This window comes from Ammodytes marinus (genome assembly GCF_949987685.1).
Source record: "Ammodytes marinus genome assembly, chromosome: 22".
Classification (NCBI taxonomy): domain Eukaryota; kingdom Metazoa; phylum Chordata; class Actinopteri; order Uranoscopiformes; family Ammodytidae; genus Ammodytes; species Ammodytes marinus.
Window position 1 is genome coordinate 5,423,282 of NC_137226.1, and position 20,912 is coordinate 5,444,193.

Consider the following 20,912-nt stretch of genomic DNA (forward strand, 5'->3'; position numbering starts at 1 on the left):
CCAACAGGACAGTCAGGGAAAAAGATTGCCCCCTCGCTCTGACCCTTAATTCATCCGACTCATCATCAACACCCAACTGTTTCTGCTTTTATGATTTGAATGAACAATGAGAGAACTGCACGGCCCTGATCTGAACTACAACGTATAAAACAACAGGCAACTTAAGGACACCTTGCCTTGGGTCTTATTTTGTCTTTTTTATGCTTTATTGATAATGTAGAGACAGAGTAGAAATGGGGCAGAGTGACATGCAGAGAACGACCGTGGGCTGGATTCGAACCCGGGTCCGCTGCTGGCCGAGGCCCATGGGGGGGACGCCCTACCAACTGAGCTAAGGGAGCCCCTCATTGGGTCTTATTTTCATCAGATTAATTACTGTGATCTCGAAACATTGCTTCTTTGATTTGAACAATCGTAAAAGAGAAAATTCAACAACTAACTTACAAAAATAAACAGGTATTATCCATAAAGAGACCAGCTGAGGTGTCTGTCTGAGAAAGGCCCGGGCTGAGTCTGAATCCTTAAACAGTCATCTGATTTATCCTCCCCTGCACTGCTCACAAGGCTGACCGGCCGCTACACAACAAGAGTAATGACTGGGAGAGGTGACAGAGATGGGGAGGGAAGAGAGGACAGAGGAAGAGAATAGTGAAGATGGGACTGAAAGCTTGACGCAGAAAAAGACTAAAGCCACTTACATGAAAATGATCAAAAACAGCCTCCAGGTGTGTCTATTGTTATATTGACAGCCTACTTTTTTTTTTATTAGTTTAAACAGGTTGTCCAACAAGCAGTGGGGCTGTAGCGTTCTTCCTCTTCGTTTGAAATCGTGATGAAACCATCTAGTGTCTTCCAAAATACCAGTAACAAATACCAGTAACAAACACTCATTATTCCTACAAATCCGTTTAGAAAAATATCTATAGCCTCAAATTCACCTTTTCTTCTTGGGGGAAAAAAAACATTATTTTGTTCAAAAACTCTTACCAAATAATTCAGGTCCAGACCATTTCCAAAGAAAGCTTCTTCACCAAACAGTTATGAATAATGTAAACGTTTGAACTTAACTCAGCCATCCAATAACCTCACTTCAATCTATTCCAAATTAAGTCCACCAGCAAAAACTCACAGACCCCGTCATGACCCCCAAACAAATTGTGTAAAATGTATTTACTCATTTAACTGCTCGGTGATATATTTTTTGAAAAGTCTAAATTTACCTTGAAGCTTTTTCAATACTGCTAGATACAGTATGTCATTCTAGCAGGTTATGTTAGGTTAAACTGTACTGTTCCTGTGGGGAATTTCAGCTTGGGCTAGTACGGATCATGACTCGGGACGTCTAATCATGTAGCTAAACCCTGTAGATTCCCAGAAACACTACAGCATACGTAACCTCTCTGGCATCACTGGGAGCTACAAGCCCTGGCCTGATGACACACACAGTCAATTCCATTTAAACAGGCTCTACAAGTGAAATTATCCACGATCAAGTTAAAGGCAGAGTTATTGACTTTTTCTCTGATATAAGAAAGTAGCAGAACTTGTTTAAATCTGCACATAGTGTTAAACTTGTAGTTTTAAGCTCAGTGTTAACACACAGATTGCCTTCTGTCTGTCAGCTCAGCATCAATATGCCGCTCTGATGCACCGACCTCGGAACAGGAAATCTCACTGTAATCTGAGCTGTGATGTGGAAGTGCTTGCTGATAGTGCTGTTTTGAAAGCAATCCTCCCCACAGAAGGGAAAATCAAATTTAAAGCCGGGGATGTTTTGCCTCTTTTTTTAAATGTTGTGCTGAAGCTGTCTAGAGGCTGCCAGATAACAGAGAGTGTGAGCAGAATGCCTGCCTCTCTGATGATAGAGAGGGAGAAAAGAAAAGAAATACAGCAGCAGTTTTTGTCTGGTTCAAATCTTCAATAAAAAAAAGAGACAAGTTTTTTAAAATGTGAAAATAATATGCAAAACATTTTTGAATGTAAATGAGCAGTTTATTAGAGTGAGGATAATTTCTACACGGCAGTATATAAATCAGAATAATGTGCTTAAATCATCAAAAGAATAAGTACAGATTCTGCAGTAAAATGTCATCTGAACTCAACTAAATCTGAACTCAACTAAATCTTTCAGAAAAAGTGGAGTGGAGTAAAAAGTTAAATATGTGCCTTTGAAATGTAGTACAAGTACCTCAAATGTGTACTTTTAAGTATGTTATTTGAGCACATGTACTTGGTTACATTGCACCAATGATTGTTACTCAAGTGTACTGAAACATAACAAGGTCAATTTCACATCATAGTTCAGGGTGAGGCTAATGTGGGTTAACTGGGTTACGGTTACAAAACCCAGTGACGCTGGCTATATGACAAAACGCTTAAGAGGACCGATCAGCTGGAGCGGAACACCAGCACATCATTGGCAGAAGACCAAAATAAAACCAGGTCACCGTTACATATATAATACTGCACTGTGTCCTCACACACACACTAGGATCCAATAGCAGCGCGGTAGCTGGATGCAGCAGCAGATGAGAGAGTGCGCGCACACGCACACACACACACACACACACACACACACACGACGTTGGGCTTCTGTCATGCTTCCAAACATGCACGCTTGGATCTAAAAATAATCTCAATGGCTGATGTAACCCGGACCAACTGGACAGACATCTGAATCACCTCTTACATATCCGTCAGATAGCATCACTGCCGTCACACTCATCAGCATCTCATCACTGTCTGTATTAGGGAGAAGGAAAGCACTACATATCTCACTACTACTACTACTACTACTTATCTTCCAAATTCGCTATGTTCTGGTCCGATCTCACAAGCTATCTGTGAAGGAGGGACCATGTATTGTTTGTAAGAATGTCTCGCTGCATTGTGAGCGACTTTATGTTGTTACAAACGGTTGATTTCTCCACATCCTCATCATTCCCCTTGTATAACGGTTCAGCTTCCTCTTTGCTGTAACACAATTAAACAGTGCAGCCAGCCTTGCTCAGTGAGCTGCAGATGCTCCGGGCTGACGTTCAAAACAGGAAGTGCCTTTACCCAACAATAACGAGGAGCCGTGCATGTTTTATGAGGGAATTATTTGGTTCAGTGAAAGGCCACACAAAGTGTGAGTGGCACAGAGATTTTAATAAAAAAAATGGGTTTCAGATTAAAAAGAAAAAAGGTGGAGTCAGTGATTCTGGAGAATGCTTGTTGTCAAAATCAGTGTCAAAATCACTGAGTATGTACTCGCCTACTGTGTGTGTGCTGAAAAAGAAATCCATTAGCCTAGGTTTTGTAAACCGACATGTTGCTATCTACGGTGGGCCCCCTTTGTTAATATAGGCCTACCCTTTCTTGTTTATTTTTTCTAGCGCACACACACAGTAGCCTACATGGATTGTGAGGAGATATTCACCGGGGCAGAGGATGTTAATTGTATGCATGAAGGACTGATGGTAAACAGCAGATGAGATCCTCACCTGAGATGCTCGTCAAAGCGGATGGTGGCGGCGCAGTGGAAGATGATGTCGATACAGGCGGTAAGTCTCTCCACGTCCTCGGGGCTGATGCCCAGGCCAGGCTGAGTCAGCTCACTGCTGATGGGGATGATCTTCTGGTGGAAGTCTGGGTTGTCCTCCCGCACCCGGTCAAAAAGCTACAAGAGACACACACACACACACACACACACACACACACATTTTCATTTAGTTTAACCTTTATTTATACACAAGAGATCAATTGAGGGGCGACCCTCATTTGCAATGATGTCGAGTCGAACAACTGCAAAGCAAAAACAACAATACATACACAATATACAATGCAAATACATCAAATAAACAACAAGCTGATAAAGAGGCCAAACAATTGAAAGATTTAGACAGCTATGTAGAATGGCAGAATGAGCGACATACCCTAAAGGCCACCTATGAATATGGTCATACCAAACCACAAAAGAGCTGAAGAGCAGGACAATAAAATCTGACAAGCGTTGACAGCTGAGACAATACATTGCATGACAAGATATGCCAATGATCACAAGTCATTACCTGCTCAGGCAAAACTCACTAACATGTTCCAGTACAGTAACAGGATGGCCCTGTTTTATTGAAGGAAAACTATGATACTAAGTGTTGTTAAATAAATTGTAATTAGTGGTAAAAGAAAAAAGGAGAACATTGCTTTAGTTGTTAATTATAACTTAATACAGTTGTTTTTTTTGTTGCCGATTGATGAAATTCTTTTTCAATTTGTCATTATTTTTTCGATAGACTATAAACTTAATATAAAGAAATCCACATAGCAGAGACTGATCACTGTGTAAACTATACAAAACAATCTTCAATTCATATCTTCTCACAATAAATATATTTTTTTAAATATTTCTACACTTATTAGTAGCTGCAATTTAAAATCACACCAATGTTGAAACGCAAAAGGTCAATTTTAATAAATAAAAAAAGGAAAGAGGGAAGTGTTAGTACTATTCAGGTCAAATTTGACGCACGGTCTTACTTCCAAGACAAAGTCAGAAGATTATTTATGACCTGCAGCGTCTCATTAAGAGCTAATGAGCTGCCTTATTAGTCATTTGACCTAAAGGGAGATATGGCTGTGTCAATTTTTGACCTTTTCTATGAAAGCTAGCTTAACCTGAAGGCGTGACAGAGGGGATGGTTTACAAATGTAGTACAAATCAAGTGTTTCTGATGTGGACCACTGAGTATTATGTGTTAGTGCCATGAGTCAGACTCAGACTAAGTCATGTTCCCTTATGAACACACACACATTTTTAGTACTTTATTTGCGCCCACAATTAATAATAATATACATAAGGACACAAATGTCATAGATGCAAAGTTTTCTCCGACACAACTCTGAAACGTGGCCAATGCCAGTCAAACAGCTGATATTATGGGTACACACAACACCTTCTCCTCCAAATATGGCGACTGCCAATGATGGAGGACACTGAGCAGTATTTGGCAAGCTGTTTTGCGCTTGTTTTTGTAAGGCCGACAATCCTAAGACCACTAGTGACAAGCCTATGCACATGGCCTAGACTGCCAAAAATGAACACAAGTAAATGACAGTTGTAGCCCATGGAGTTAATTGTCTGTACTAGAGGGTAATATTTCACCAGCTTAGTTAAATAAGCCTCCTCTAAACTTGAGTCAAAGGTGCAGGCTACCTCCAGGATGTGCACTTTTCTACGGTGCTCATCTATTATCAAAATGTCAGGCCTGGTGGCACTTAGATCAGTAAACACAGACATTTCAGCTTCACACAAAGAGAACATATGAGGTCTAACAAAACAATTGACATGGGTGGAGGATGTTGGTGAAAGTATAGGTGGTAAGCTTTGTACAATCAAGTTCACAATCCTGTCATGCCTGGCTATATAAAGGCTTTTATAAAAGTAGCAGCCATTTAATATATGTGACATTGTCTCAGTGAACTGTTCTTGTCCATGATGAATACATAATGATGTATGGGTGTGTGGGTACCAGATTGACAGGTTCAGCTGGGACGGTAGAACCTGCAATCTGGCTTTGATGGCAAACGTTTGTATGTCCTCATCAATGGATGCATTATTGAAGATGATGTGGGACACAGAATGGTCAGCAGAAGGCAAGCAGGCTAGTTTGCCTTGTAGTCTTAGTCCCGTCCAGTGTTTTTGGCGTTGTCTGTGTTTTATTGCCAGCAGGGCTGCGCGACAGTTAGTGGGTGGGAGTGTGAACTCGACTCCGTCTTCCACCAAGGTGGCAGTGACGGCGATGTCCCCACTAGTAACCAATGATTCGGATGGGGCTACATTCTTTCCATTATGTGTCCAACGCAGAACGATACCAGTCCAACTACAGAGGTCGTTAAGATCCGGCCAGTCAGACCTGACACCGAACCCGATGGCGCGAGTGTCCAGTTTGCCGTTCGGTTTCCTTCTGAATCCCAGAAAGTTCGGCTCAGATTCGGAGGCGAGAGGGACTTTGCGCTTCTTAAGGTCTAATAATAGCGATGCACGGGCCATTTTCCTGACAGAGGGATCATCGTTGTTCAGCATATTTAATAAATGTGCCAACCTGGTGGCGATGTAGACCCACTCAAATCAAGTGTTTCTGATGTGGACCACTGAGTATTATGTGTTAGTGCCATGAGTCAGACTCAGACTAAGTCATGTTCCCTTATGAACACACACACACACACACACACACACACACACACACACACACACACACACACACACACACACACACACACACACACACACACACACACACACACACACACACACACACACACACACACACACACACACACACACACACACACAATTGTGTGTCACCTCAATGAAAAAAGATCACTAAACATTAGAATAACAGTGTTTGCACGTACCAAACACATGCAACAGCAACTTAAGACACATCAACCATGTTAAACCCCTTTGTGTGGGGTTGTGGCAGCAAACTGTATGACTGATCGCAACTCCCAAACTCAAAAAACATTCCATTTACAATGATCTTTTTACATTTGAGGAAGCTTGAGGCGGTGAATGTCAGGCATGTACCCCTTGTCACAAAGATAATTGGTGATACTCAAAAAAGCTGTTGCAACAAACTCTTTAAGAACAGGCAAAGGGTTCATCTCTCAGGTCATTAACACCTGCGCAGAATTGCATGACAGATGATGACAGATGCTTATGAGCTACATATTCTGCACCATGCAGTGCGTGTCACCCTATACACAAAGGCCCCACTTGTGTGATATTATTCCACCTGTTTACACTGCCCTATGCTCTCCAAGAGTTGACATTCCAACACGGAGGGGGGATGAGGGAGCTCTCGACTGGATTTACCAGCTCAAGTCTTACCTACGTACTACCTCATGCATTTCTACGTGCTAAGAGTAGTGTTGCTTTTCTGCCAACATGGCCGACGTTTCAGCTGTAAGCAGAGCAGATGCTGAATTAAACAGCTTCAAATAGCCGTTTATATTCATGTTGTGTATCCCTCATCAATCTTATGCTTCTGAAATGCTAAAATCAAACTCCAAAATCACTGAATCAACTTCTAAGTCCTGTACAGTATGTAATGTCACAACACACAACTATTCCCAACTGGGGGAGGGGGATGCATGCAATATTTCCTGCATGATTAGAGTAGCACTGCTATGATTATGTGAGGCAAAAATAATAGTGTATTCCCTCCATCTACTACAGTCCAACAGCTGGCAGTACACAACAGGTACGCGGAGTGCCAGTATAAAGAGATCCTGTAATTACTTCAGTTCACCTTCCTCTTGAACACTGGCAACACAAACACAATCTCGTGGGTTGAGAAACAAGGATGTTTTAAAGAAAGTTTACTCTGACAAAAAATACCCATAGGCTAGCCCTGATGTATAAGTGCCCTGTCACATACCGCGTCTGTCAAGGACAATTCAGGTAAAAGACTTCAGTCAGAACTTATACAGGACACCGTCAGTCAAACAGAAGAACTGCAAAGGTCTTTTTGGAAATCAGCAGGTTGTCGGCCTCACCAGTCCTGGAGCTTAAAAACAGAAAATAAAAATAGTTTTTATATAAAAGCCCAATGAGGTAAAATCAGACCCTTGCAAAGCCATTAATATTCACTTCATAAAAATAGAGTGTTTCGCTGATGGTCTCGTTTGCCGTTACAGGTCATTTATGATCATCAGAGGAAAAATACGAGACTGTTTCATAAACATTTAAAACTTCCTCGAAGACGATTTAAATACAGGATATTTGTGACACACGTCCAGCCAAAACTAAATGATATAACGACCCAGAAGGGAGAGAGCGCATCAGGGTCAGAGGGTTGAATGAGGCCGTAGAGTGTGGGCTTCACAGCTCTCTTTGTTACGGGCCAAAGAATGGCATTGTTGCTTCGTAAAGGGATCTTTTTTTCTTGTGCCAGCCTTCCACCGCTCGCATTCACCATCACACCCTTCGCCGACCCACGGACCGTCAATGAGCAAAACTGCCTTGTACAGGAATACAATAGTCCACCAGTTCCCTTTACCTCAATACACCACCAGCCATCATACCCTGCAGTGTAGCAACAAGTGTTTTAGTAGAACATCTTGTGGCCTTGAACAAGCATCGATCAAGGTTCGGTTCTGTGAGTGTCTTCTCTTCCCGTTAACTTGCAGCGGTGGCTTGTACATGTGGTCACCGTTTGTCCTTTCTCTGTGCTGGTCACTGCCATTTAAAAAGACCCTGAGGAGGGGTAATAAATCTTGCATCAAGAGTTGCCTTGAAGCAGCCGCTCTGTGGACTTTCACAGAAACCCAATACTAAATGGCACTTTGCTTTCAGCCTGGCAACCTGAGATGCCATTCAAACAGCCACTCTTCTCTACCTAACTGCCCTTTAACTGGGTTCCACTTTTTTCACAGAACCCTTTTTCCTGAAGTAAAAGGATAACAGTCCGAGGAATAGCAAGAAAAAGGCCAAAAAGAAACACGCAAAAGGTGAGAAAAGAAACAGGAGAGTTTATTGTCCAATAGGTATGGGAGTAAAATGTCATGTCTGCCTTTTGGAGAGGGTCCTCGTGGCGGCAATTGGACACAGTGTGAAGCAGAGCAAATGATGGCCATGCACTTCACACTTTCAGAGGTGTAGCAGAGCATAACTCCCTCACGGACAAGAGGTCACAGCTGCAGACTCTTAAACAATAAGTCACTTATCAAAATACATTTATTTTAAAAAGCCAAACATTTCATTATTCCAGCTTTAAAATATAGCTAAATGTATAGACCAAATAATGTGCATATTAATCAATTATGAAAAAAATAACTTACAGTAGTTGCAGCCCTAGTATCGGTATCAGCATCCCACCTTTACTTTTTTGATGTCAGCATTGGGGAGGCTGAGTCGGATAATTTGTAACTTTTCAAACCAAAAAATACATCAATTAAACTCACTCACTTTTTTTACCCCTGCTGAGTAAGCTGGATCTTCACTGTAGCTCGGGAAGATCTGCCAAACTGTCAGATGAGCACCCTTAACCATGACCTCCATTTCCTGACATGCACCGTTTCAATTATAATAGTTAGAATAGGATGTGACAAAGGATCACTGACAAGAGGTTTTTCCCAAAAGTTCCTAACAATGACCAAAACTTATCCAACATAGGGCACAAGAACAAAAACCCATATACGGTGGAGAATTTGGTAAAGTCATTATTATTTCTCAGATACCAGTTAGGTTCTCTTTTTCATCAGCAAGACCACATACAAACAATGGGCATACAGTACTAACACTGAAAGGCTATTGGCCAGGGCGAAGGCAACAATGCAGTAAGTCCCATAGGAAGCTGTGGTGAAGGACAGACCTGACTTACTAACCCATGGGGCAGTCAGCATTTTAGGGAGGAAAATAGTCGATCTTCACCCTGTCATTGCAGTGTCCCAGTGCCAAAAAAACAGATATAGAAAATCCCCTACAGTTTCAGTCTGAGGTAGGAACTCTTGCTGGCGGAACTGTTTTAGAACCATTGATTTTATACTAACTGGCTATAAAACACTGAGTTATTCTTAAGTACTGGTATGCTCTTGGATGCCTAGAAAACTCTTGACTTCCTAATAGAAAATGTACATTAAAAGCACACAACGATCCGCTACCTGTCCATACAGTGTGCTTGCTGAAAATAAATCTGGTTTTAATACACACAGCCAAGGCACACACAGTATGGAAAGGCAGTGGATCACGAGGAGATATTCAACTTGATTTTGACAACAAGCTTTCTCTAGAATTGCTGACTCCAACTTTGAGTGATACTTTGTGGGCTCTCTCTTAAAATCAAACTCTTTCCACCAGAGTCTCAAGGCTTTTTAAGAGCTTAAGGGAGTGGCTCAAGGATTGCGGTGAGAAGCTCATCACAGCACAATAATGAAAATGGAGGATTTTCTAAAGTCTGCCTTTGGGCTATCATTGTACACAACTTAGTGGAACGGATCGATACGAGTTAGAGTAAGTAATAAGGTTAACAGTGACAGCTCATGCAGAGTTTCTCTGGGTTAGACGTTTGGTATGCTGGACGGTGGCATCGCATTCAAGTCTCCCAGACAGTGACCTCATGCAGAGCCAAGGGGAATTTCATTACCTTTCACGAGCAAGAGAAAATAATTTGAGTTTATGATCTGTGCTGCGGGGTTCTTTCTGTCCCTATTAAATACCACAAAGGAAATATCTGCGATCAAAAGACAAAATCAGAAACAAGATTTCTCAAGCATGATGAGACAGAAAACCGCAAAAAAAATATTCAATTGCTTGTGGGTCAGTCAGAAGTCAAGTCAGAAGTCTTTCAGGTCTCCAAATGCTAAACCTTAAAAAGGCCACTTTTTCGCTTTTCACCTTTTTCTTTAGATTCTGTGTGAAGAGACAGGCTTCTATATGGACTCTACTGCCTCCCCCAATTATTTCAATATCAAAAGCTTAAAGTTGAACTGATTTACTGAATTTATCAAGATATTTCCACATCCTTACAACAGAGTTTGGCTTTTTGTGTGACAAAATCTACAGGGAGAGTTTTAGATCTTAAGAGCTTAACATCGATCAGGTCCTATTGTCCTGGGAATGTACTAGCCTAGGTACCGCTTTGTGTTTAAGTCTAAAGTTCAAGTAAAATCATTGTAGAGTCCAGTGTCAAAAACAGACAAGTCCATGTGTCCTCATTTCTGAGACTGAACCCAAATCTTCAGGTCTGCTAGTTGTATTCAAAATCTGGGCAAATGAAGATGATTGGCACGTTTCTTCTAGAGATTAAGCCCAATGAAGGGAGAATAATATGCAGTCTGCAGCCATTAATCACCCAAGATCACACAAAAAGTGTCTGCAGGAACAACAGAGAAACGTGTGGAGAAAAAAACCTTTAATCCATGATGTTTGATGTCCTGATAAGAAAACCATGTCTCTCAGGCACCAGGGCTGAAACAAAACGATTTTCTAAGTCATCATTAGTTTATCGTAGGACAGAGTTGATGCTGCTAGGGGTTGTACTCTTGATGAACACGATCCTCTTGATAAATAAATCAGCTTCTCATGTGTCATGACATCAGGCCCCAGAAGACCTCCATGAACCCTCCTGCCCCCCCTTTTCAAAAACGGAGGCTTCATCCATCTTTATCCGATCAATAACACCCACCATACACAGAAAAACACATTATCTAAAAAGGCCAAATAATATTTCTGGGGGAATGAAATCCGGCCCCTTGTTTTTGTATGTCTTCAAGATCAATTTGTTGACTTCCTATTCTTTTCCTGCAGCTGTTAACACAGGGCAGGCCATCTTTTAAAGTAAACCCAATAACATAAAGACACGAAACAGCTCTTTGAAAGATGAAAAGCCAATTTGCCGTTCCCGAATGTCTCGATTTGAAGACTCAAACATAAAATAAAGGACATCTCTGATGGGAGCGCTTGCAAATAACTCTTGATAAGGGCACAGAAAACCTAATAAATGGACAAAACCATTGCATCACATCTCAGGGGGGCTCTTGTCATAGATATTTGGGGAGCCATATGGATGTGAAGAAAGAGAAAAATTGGTTTGACCACATGCTGTGGAGGCACTGAGCTGGTCCCCTGAAGAACTGAGTCTTCTGTCTTCACTGTCTTAATGACTTCACCAGTTTTAATCTGCTAATTTGTTTCATAAACTCAAGTTGATTTGCGGCCTAATTATACGCTAAAGCATTGGTTCCCCGTCGCCCCTCTCTCTAGGGAGGAGTTGGAGGGCTATTGCTTGCCTGCTGCATTGCATGCCAACCAACCAACCAACAACAGATGAGCAGCAAATGCCTCGCAATGTGCCAGGCTGGCGGCAACAACCTCCTCTACCTCGAGAGTCCCCTTCTCTCTAAGAAGGGAAACTCAACAACACAGGAAATGACCAAAGTCACCGCCAGCACACTGTAAGACAAGAGCTCGACATACTGACTAAACCCGCTGCTATGCAACACTGCAGGATTCAGCTTATGAAGATTAAATCAGGAATGTATGATAGGGATGGCATGTTAAGAATGGTTTGTTAAGAATGGTTTGTTCTTGCTTTGGAAGTTGATGCCTCATATGTGCCGGTAACCGATGGCTGGCATTAACAATACAGGCAGGGGATTTTCATAAGCTCCACAAGTGCTAACAGAGAGCTGCCTTTTTGAGCCAGCAGGAATCAATGCAGCAGGGAAGAGAGAGGTCTGTTATCAGCCTAGGATTTTGCTCTGAACTACTTATTTAGCAGCAATAAATGCAGAAAAAAAAGGAAAAATTTAAAGATGCAACTGTGTTTGTATCACAGAAGCAAAAAGGTTCTTATACTGTATGTGGCTGTGTATTCAAGTGTCTCAAGTTGCATCATCAGAATTGATTTAGTGTTGCAAAGCGCACACGAAACATGCATGATCATTTTTACATTACTTAGATGAATATCTGCACTTCCATAAAGATACGTCCTTTTCCATGAGAGTGATAATCATCTCTCGTCAGAGCTCACTGCATCATTACTTGTTAATGTGGTAAGCTGTGTAACACGTACTAGTGCTTGCCGAATAAAGCTTCCACACCCTCATTGTTCATGAACACAGAAGATACAGGTTTGTCAGGGATACAACCGTGTTGACAGTGACGTTCCAGGCATGTTAGGCATGTTATGTTATACAGACAGAAACAGTATGTCCCTCGCACAGTAATCACCTGCCATCTCTCTTGCCTCAGACTCTAGACAGACCATGAATCAGTCAAGGGTGTATTCGACGTCATTCCAATGAACGCGCCAAGGACATTGAAGAGGAAAAGAAAAGCACTACACCAATGCAAGTCTACATTGTCTAAGGCATTCTGTGAGGATATACCATACACTTTTTTCTGAAGAGCCTGCAAGTTTATACTTATGCACTCGGCACACAAAACATTCATTAAGAGCCATCTGTGTAACAGCTGCCACACTGAATATCCTCTAAAGCAACGATCAATCGTTATTCTACAGTAGTATCAAGTGAATGGTAAATGGACTCCACTTATATAGCGCTTTTCCCCGACTTTTCGCAGACCCAAAGTGCAAAACATTGTTTTAATGTGTGCACAGTCACACAATCACACACATTCATACACCGATAGCAGCAGCTACCCCGCAGGATGCAAGCTAAATATTGGGAGACATTTAGGGTTCAGTGTCTTGCCCAGGCACACTTTGACATGTGACGGGGAGGCGGGGGATCGTACCACCAACCCTGCAACACAGTGGACGACCGCCCTACCCGCTAAATTCCACAAGACCGCTTCCCATTAAAGGCATTCCCACTTCTCCACCCTATTCAATCCCTTGCGTTTACAAATCACTATTTCCTGCAGTATGGAGACGCTGCATAGTCACAGAGATGAAAGTAACTGTTGGGGCAATCAACAGTCTGCTGGTGGTTGTTTAAAGCCTGCCACAGAGCAGGAGAGTAGCAACAGGCCTACTTGTATCAAGTGCCTGACATGCCATTCAGTGCCTGGCACCGCTGCAGAAGGACTGCAGGCGTCCACACATTTCCACTAGATCAGAGAAGCCTCCGCACAGACAGCCAGACAGCCAGCCAGACAGCCAGCCAGACACAGACAGACACAGACAGCGGTTCAATGTCAAAGTCACATGCATACAGACAAGAGATTCCTATAGGTTCGTCCTCTTTTTCCTCCCCAGGGCGGCTCCCCTGATTGCATCCTTGGTAAAAAAAAAAAAAAAACCCCGCCATGGGACAGATATCTTTGTTGTTACTTAGCAACAGGTGGGAAGACAGATACTGGCCTGGCCTGAAGGACGAGAGGAATGAGAGGAGGATACTCCAATCTTCTCCTTCATGAATTATCCCTGCACTGAATAGAAGGATACTGACCTGAGGACCTCCATGAATACCAATTGGTACTTGAGCCTTGGTCATGGAAATGTGACTTAGTAATTGGCATGTTATTTCACACCTGTTTGATTACACAAACATAATTAGGCTTTGCTCTGTTCCTTAGGTTATAAAACACTTTAAGAGAAACAGCTTGATTGTCAAAAGCTTACTTTCTTCCTTAAAAGCCACAACAGAGGAGGGGCATTCATTTAAAAAAAGGTGTTGATAAATGTCTCCATGCCTGCTAGGTAGAATTACAGGGTGTTGTTAAGTGGGACTCTAAGAATACTGTTGTTGGAGTGAACTAATTACACGTCAAAAATAGTTCTTCTGCGAGTCCTGGATGGCTGAAGCTATACTTGCTCGTCTTCACTGAAAAAGGAGCGGGAAATACAGCTCCTTTTCAGATATTTAAAATGTAGGGACACATTCTCAAACTGCTGCTCTGCTCCTATTACAGTGGTGAGTAAGATAACAAAAAGGCAGCACCAGAATCGATGAGAAGTAAAAATAGATGGAGCCAAAGTGTGATTTTCTTCTTAGGTGGCACTGACAGTTTGAGGCCGACAATGCCCCGAGCTGAGCTGCAGCTGCTTCTGACCAAATGTCCATCCTTTGGTCCTCATTAAGTCCAGCATTGTTTGGAGGTGTTTTTTTTGAGTCATACTTTGGCTGCTCAGCTTGATACAGCTGATGCCACATACTGTATAATTGGAGCACATCCCCACCCCCCTCCATACACCCACAGATTAGTTTACATATGCGTAGCCTGCAGTTAGTTCACAAAACATATTTTCTCTACATGCAACTCTTAACGTATTGAATAATGGTATTATCATAAATCATCAAAACAAAATAATTTTAAAGAACCTGGAACCAAACGTAAGACTAGAATATGCATGTAAACAAAACTTTTCAGGAAGCTTTCTAACTTCAGTGAGTAAATTAAGTTAATTCAGTTATGAGAATATACCTTAGAAAATGTTCACTTCTCTGACACACCTTAAGTTACATAGTGTACCTTTAACCTTTCTGTATTCTTCACCAGACTCATAATTTTGCTCTCTGACTCTTCATGTGTCTTGGTTGAAGCATAAAGATGAACTATTGGACGCTTTGCCATGGCAACAACAGCTGCTGCTATAATTCACAGGCAAATTCCTATTGCTCTATACACTTACAACAGCAATGCCATTTGAACCCGCCCTGCCCTGGTTGTGAATGGTGATTTAAAAATCAACACAACCGTCCTTGTTGTGGTGGTTTAACACAGAAAATGGCTCTCCATATTAAAATTGACTCGCTGTGCTTCAAAATATTACAAGATCAAAAAGGCAATGTCCATGTTGGCGAGTTGCATACAGCATATTTCCATGGTTTGTATTCATGAAACCGTTGACCTTTCGGTTAACAGTAAAAAGGGGGGTACAAGATTAAATCCTATATAAGATCCAAACATTATGCACTGGGGTTGATTCAGGCTCTTACCTTGCAGGTCATCATGTCGCTGACCCTCTCCTGCATGGACTGGCCTGATTTGGGTCTGACCAGGATGTAGAGGGCTTTGACCTCTGGACAGGAGCGCAGCAGCTTCTCCAGCAGCACTTTGCCCATGAAGCCGGTGGCTCCTGTGATCATCAGGTTCTTGCCGGCGTAGTATTCCGGTATGGACGCCATCTTTCTGCTGCCCGCTGTGTCTGTGTGTCTGTTGCTCTGTCTGTCTGTCTGTCTGCTCTGTCCTTCAGTCGTCTGCTCCACTAACCCGTCAAGCTCCCGTTCTTTAGACAGCTCCTGTAGAGAGGGGGAAGGAGGAGGAGGGTGTGACGGTATGATAACCTTAAGCAAAAATACCACACTTTCATGATATTGCCATTACAGCTCTCAATTGTGTTATCTTAAAATGTCTGGTTAATAAACATTTGTATGACAGAGATAATGGCAGTATTGAAACCTTGACTTTTTCAAAAACCCGGTATACCTTGAAACCGGTTTGTGATGGCTGGAATCTAAAGAGTTAATAATACTGTGTCAAGCACTGTGTGTTAATACATGCTGAGGTGATGGCAAGGTTGGAAGAAGAAAAGCAACGTTTTAAATGAACGCAAAGACCTTCAAATTGCTTTAGTTTGATATCGTTTTGGAAAACACACATTTCATCAAATTCAAAAGCGTGGATCTGTTGTGTTCTCCCACTGTTGTGCTGACCTTCAAACATGCGACTGAGATGAATATTCATACAGGCAGGTAGAGAGAGGGCTATGTTCAGGGACAATTTGACATCAGATTGTGTGTGTGTTTATCATGATGATGTACAATACATGTCGAGGCTATTTTAATTCCCTTGATAAATGAAAGAATAAAGCATCAAAATGTCTTTAGCTACATGATAAATTGCAATCACACTCCACAGGAAGGAGTCTTTGCTTTAGTGGAGTGGTTGTCTACTCCAAACACAAATGCAAGGAGCGCCCCAAACACACCTGCTAAAACACACATTTACCCAAATTAGGTGACCCAGACCTGCCCTAAGTGGCACTCTCGATTTTGGACATGTTTCTGGATGTCAGGTCCCCTTCATTCTATTGCGACTTAATTGGATCAATTGCTGCTGTAATGGTGGTGGAGTAATGGACTGTGCTCCTTTGGGCCAACTCAATAAAATAAATCAGGAGACTGCTTTGGCAGTGGCAGGCGGCCAGGACCTAAAGGGACCTGATTGAGAGACAGAAACACCAGATAGAGGCCAGTGTGACTCCTGTATTTAGAGGGTACTGAACCTGCTACTAGTGTGCATTAAAGGTAGAGTAAGCTATTCTGGAGAATGCTTGTTGTCAATACACTTTGACAAAATCAGTGAATGTCTCCTCACAAACTGCTGCCTGTCCGTATTGAAGAAAAAAACCCCAGTGTTAATCCACAGCATAGGCTCTGTAAACGGACATATAACTTATACGGTGGGGCCCTTTGTTTACATACATAGAGCCTAGGCTGTGTATTAACACCAGATTTTTTTTTCTACAGAGCACACGCAGTACGGCCAAGTAGTGGATCGTAAGGAGATATTCACGGATTTTGACAAGCGTTTTCCAGAATCACTGACTGCACCTTTAACTGTCCACTGAGGCAGATATAGCTTGGGGAAGGATAACAAGTAAACTATGAAACAAACCAACAAGTCACTTAGGTTTTCGGTTGAATAAACCACACTTTTCTTTATATAGAAGCAGCAGCACAGCTTATGAGTAACTCCTTGGCTTTATGAACACAAGAAAAAAATGACGACACTGGATTTTACTGCAGTTCTTCATTTAATGTGATAGCTATAGCGTGCTGCAGAGCCTTTACGGTCTGAGAGACTTTATCCTCATTTCGCCTTTGGACAATAACAAACTGACTGGCATTCTGAGCCATCAGTCACGTGACATTAGCTGTGTCTTCTCTGTGACTGTGTTTGGCTCTGCTGAAGCTGTGTGTGTGACTGTGATCAAAGCCTTGTGTAAAAAAAGTACTGCCAATGTTGCTGTTCATTTGTGTGCCACCATGACAACGATCTGGTTGGCATCATCCCCTTTTCCTAACCAATCACATGAGTCGGCTCGTTCATGACCGTCTATCCTTTCACCAACCAGCATGGATAAGAAGAAAAAGGCTTATTGGATGCTCGCACTTCACAACAATATAGTGCAACATTTAGCCAAGTGAGATGCACAATCAGCACTTTGCAGACTCCAAGCATGTCTACCCCACAAACAGAAAGCCATAAATAAACAAACTTGTATTTATTTACTTGCTTTCTTTCCTTACTGCTGTCTGTGCATGCAATATTGAATAACACACTAACACACACACACACACACACACACACACACACACACACACACACACACACACACACACACACACACACACACACACACACACACACACACACACACACACACACACACACACACACACACACACACACACACACACACACACACACACACACACACACACACACACACACACACACACACACACACACACACACACACACACACACACACACACACACACACACACACACACACACACACACACAGGCAAAGTCAACTTCGGAAGGAACATCAGAATCCTTTTTTTTATCTCCTGAATCTAAATCTGGAAAAGACATGTTTGCACCTTTACTAATCTGTATGCGGACAACACAATTAAACAGGTCGTCCAAGGTCCCGTGCCAAAGCCCCTGACATTCCAGCTCTGAGCTTCACACCGATTCCCAGTGGACAGGAGGACAAGGGCAGAGGGGCTGAAAGTCACTACGGATTAATGCACGACAATGGGAATGTTCCTGCAACTGGATAAGTGGTGGAACGGCTGGCACATCCAGGATTCACGACACTCAAATACAAGCACACATCCACCCGCTCCTGCATTCTTCTAAGGTTAGACAACCCCGCCTCCTGCCTCTCCCTTTGCCTGTCCGTTAGCTGTCCAGAAACTTCCTAAACTGGTTCAGTCAAGCAGTTCACTTCCTGTGTCTTTGTACAGAAAATCCAACAGTGTTTACGATGGATTTAAGAGTGATCCACAATGACGTTCTTTATGGTTTATTTGCACACCAAATCAATAGGTCTATACAATGCCAGCACATTGTGAGAAATGGTTACTCCTACCTTAGAAAATATTGTGCAATTGAACTGGTTTCAATCATCATGTGACTAGGGGCAGTGAAGAAGGACGTTACTTTGTTAAAAATAAACGAAACGGGTAGGGTATCAGTGCGTGAGACCAAAACATTTCAGATATTAGGAAGAGGATATTTTAAGATAAGACTAAAAGATAAGATATTCTTCATCGTCCCGTATGTGGGCTCCAAGCCACTGCATCACAAAAACACACTTGTCACAGTGCATCTAAATACAGAACCTATTTCATATGCACACTTATTGAGTGACAGTTCATGAATGCTACAAGGTAGTAAAACAGTTCAAAGTAATAGAAACATAGGTATGGTTAAACCAAGTCATTTGAGTAAACTACTTCAGACACACAGTACAGTATCCCGACATTCTGCCAGCATGTTTCATTTCTGTAACAAACAACACTTTTTTTTTTTTTCAAACCATGGACTTTAATGCACTACGGTTGTCCACATCAATAAAAGTTAAAGCCTAATCAGAGCTCATAGTGACTGTCAGCTTTAACCTTGCTGTGTTATGACTTGAAAGGAACAGCACCAAGGAGCAAGAGTTAGCACTTAAACCTTAAGGGACCAGCAGCTTTCTCAGCTTATGATGCCAAAGTTGACAAAGTACCACGTCATGTCAAAGTCACTTAGGGTCATTTCAAAAATAAAGTTTGGAGATTGTATAAGGCATAAGAAAACACAGCTCAGCAGATGCAGATTTTGGCCTCATTTCAACTCTGTCTGAGGTTTTTTTTCTGTGTTTTTCCTTAAAGCTTTTTCTCCCCAGGAGGTCCACGCTGTTTGTGGTAGGCGGGTTGTTATAAGCTGCAGCGCTGCAGTCCTTCTGCTGCCTCTAGCCTTCTCCTCACATAACCCCTCTGTTAGTGGGTCAGCCGAGTGCTGCTGAGACACAGGCAAGATCCAGCACTACAGCTGCAAACTGGCTATAAGACTAATATACATAAATAAAGCCGGCAGAGGCATGATGCATTGTGGGGGAACATTTTTTAATGCATCAAGGCAGCATTAGACAACTTGAATGCCAGTGCCAAGTCCCCTTTCACTGAACACAGTGCCAACATTGTAAAAGCAAACACTTGAATCCTGAAAAGCTGAGTGAAGTGTTCTACCACTGCAGAAAGTCGTTTTTACACCCCGTTACCAACTTGAACAGCTCTTAAAAATCCAACATCCAACTACTTGACTGCTCTTCTCATTCAGGATCCAAACAGTGGCTGCGTTCCAAATCGCATACTCTTTAAAAAAAAAAAAAATCTAAATCTGAACATAAAGGCTCCATCGGAATCACCCAAATAGCATGTCGAATTCAACAGTAAAAATCTCCTCGAGAGCCGATTTATAATAATGTCCGTCAGCTCGTTTTCCCTGGAGTTAGCTAATTTCCTCTCTATTTAAGATTATCAGAGACAAGAACCAGAAAATGCCTTTTTAAACAGCGTGTTGACAACAACATAGTAGGTGATAATCAGGCTTTCCTTGCTGATTAAGACTTGATGTGGATGCGTTACAGGGCTTTTATTGTCTTCTGGGAAAACCACAGTGATGTATATAGGGACCTGAGCGCTGCCAAAACTCAATGCTCTTCCTCAACGCATCCTGCTGCTTCTATAAAGACATTATCCCTGCATTCCAATCCCCATACTTTCTGCTATTTAGTTTGGTAAAACAAAGATTTAAGCTGTCTAAATTCTTGTGGTTAGATTTAGTATGCTTAAGAATACCTGGGTGTCTATAATATTTTTGCCGAGATTTTAGTGTTGAAATCAGCATGCTGTTTGGGCGTACCAATGTTTTGGGTCAGAGCTGAACACAGTGAACCATAACATTCTGGAGTCTAAGGAGATGATACTTTATCTATACAGCTGGCCTATATGGCTCCTAACAGGCTACAAGGCTGACCTAAAGTCTGAGAGATAGACAGACACACAATACAGGCATAAATTAACTAATAATCTTTAACATTAATATTAACTGTACTAAAGGCTGAAAATTCCATAGATCCCTACTTTTTGATCAGGAGATCAAAACAAACTATCCAACCCAAATTATTAACCCAATTTAGAAGCTCCATGACATCAGTCAGAAAACAGATAGCAACCACACACAAAATCAATCATTCACAGGCCTAAAAGAATGAAAGTTCTTTTTTCCACAGGCCGATGCAGTATTGTCTTTTTAATCCAAGGCAACGCAAATAGTCTAGTTGGTGTCCGAAAAATGCAGAGTCCAAATCGTCACCTGGGTAAAAACAACTGACCCAAGCTGAGTTTTAGAACTATCACATATATTCTTTTCTGATCTCGTCAAACAACGTCAT

At 42.0% G+C, this 20,912-nt stretch overlaps 1 protein-coding gene across 4 annotated transcripts in view; it reads right to left on the reverse strand.

The window, feature by feature from the left end:
- The window catches only part of LOC307268490 (fatty acyl-CoA reductase 1), a 46,202-nt gene that overhangs the window by 13,438 nt on the left and 11,852 nt on the right, over nt 1-20,912 (reverse strand). For all 4 annotated transcript variants that reach the window (XM_080051147.1, XM_080051148.1, XM_080051150.1 and 1 more), the window contains 2 exons: nt 15,391-15,693; nt 3,486-3,661 (listed from right to left, as the gene is read on the reverse strand). In XM_080051147.1, the coding sequence (XP_079907273.1) occupies nt 3,486-3,661; nt 15,391-15,693 (479 nt within the window). The remainder of the gene's footprint in view (nt 1-3,485; nt 3,662-15,390; nt 15,694-20,912) is intronic.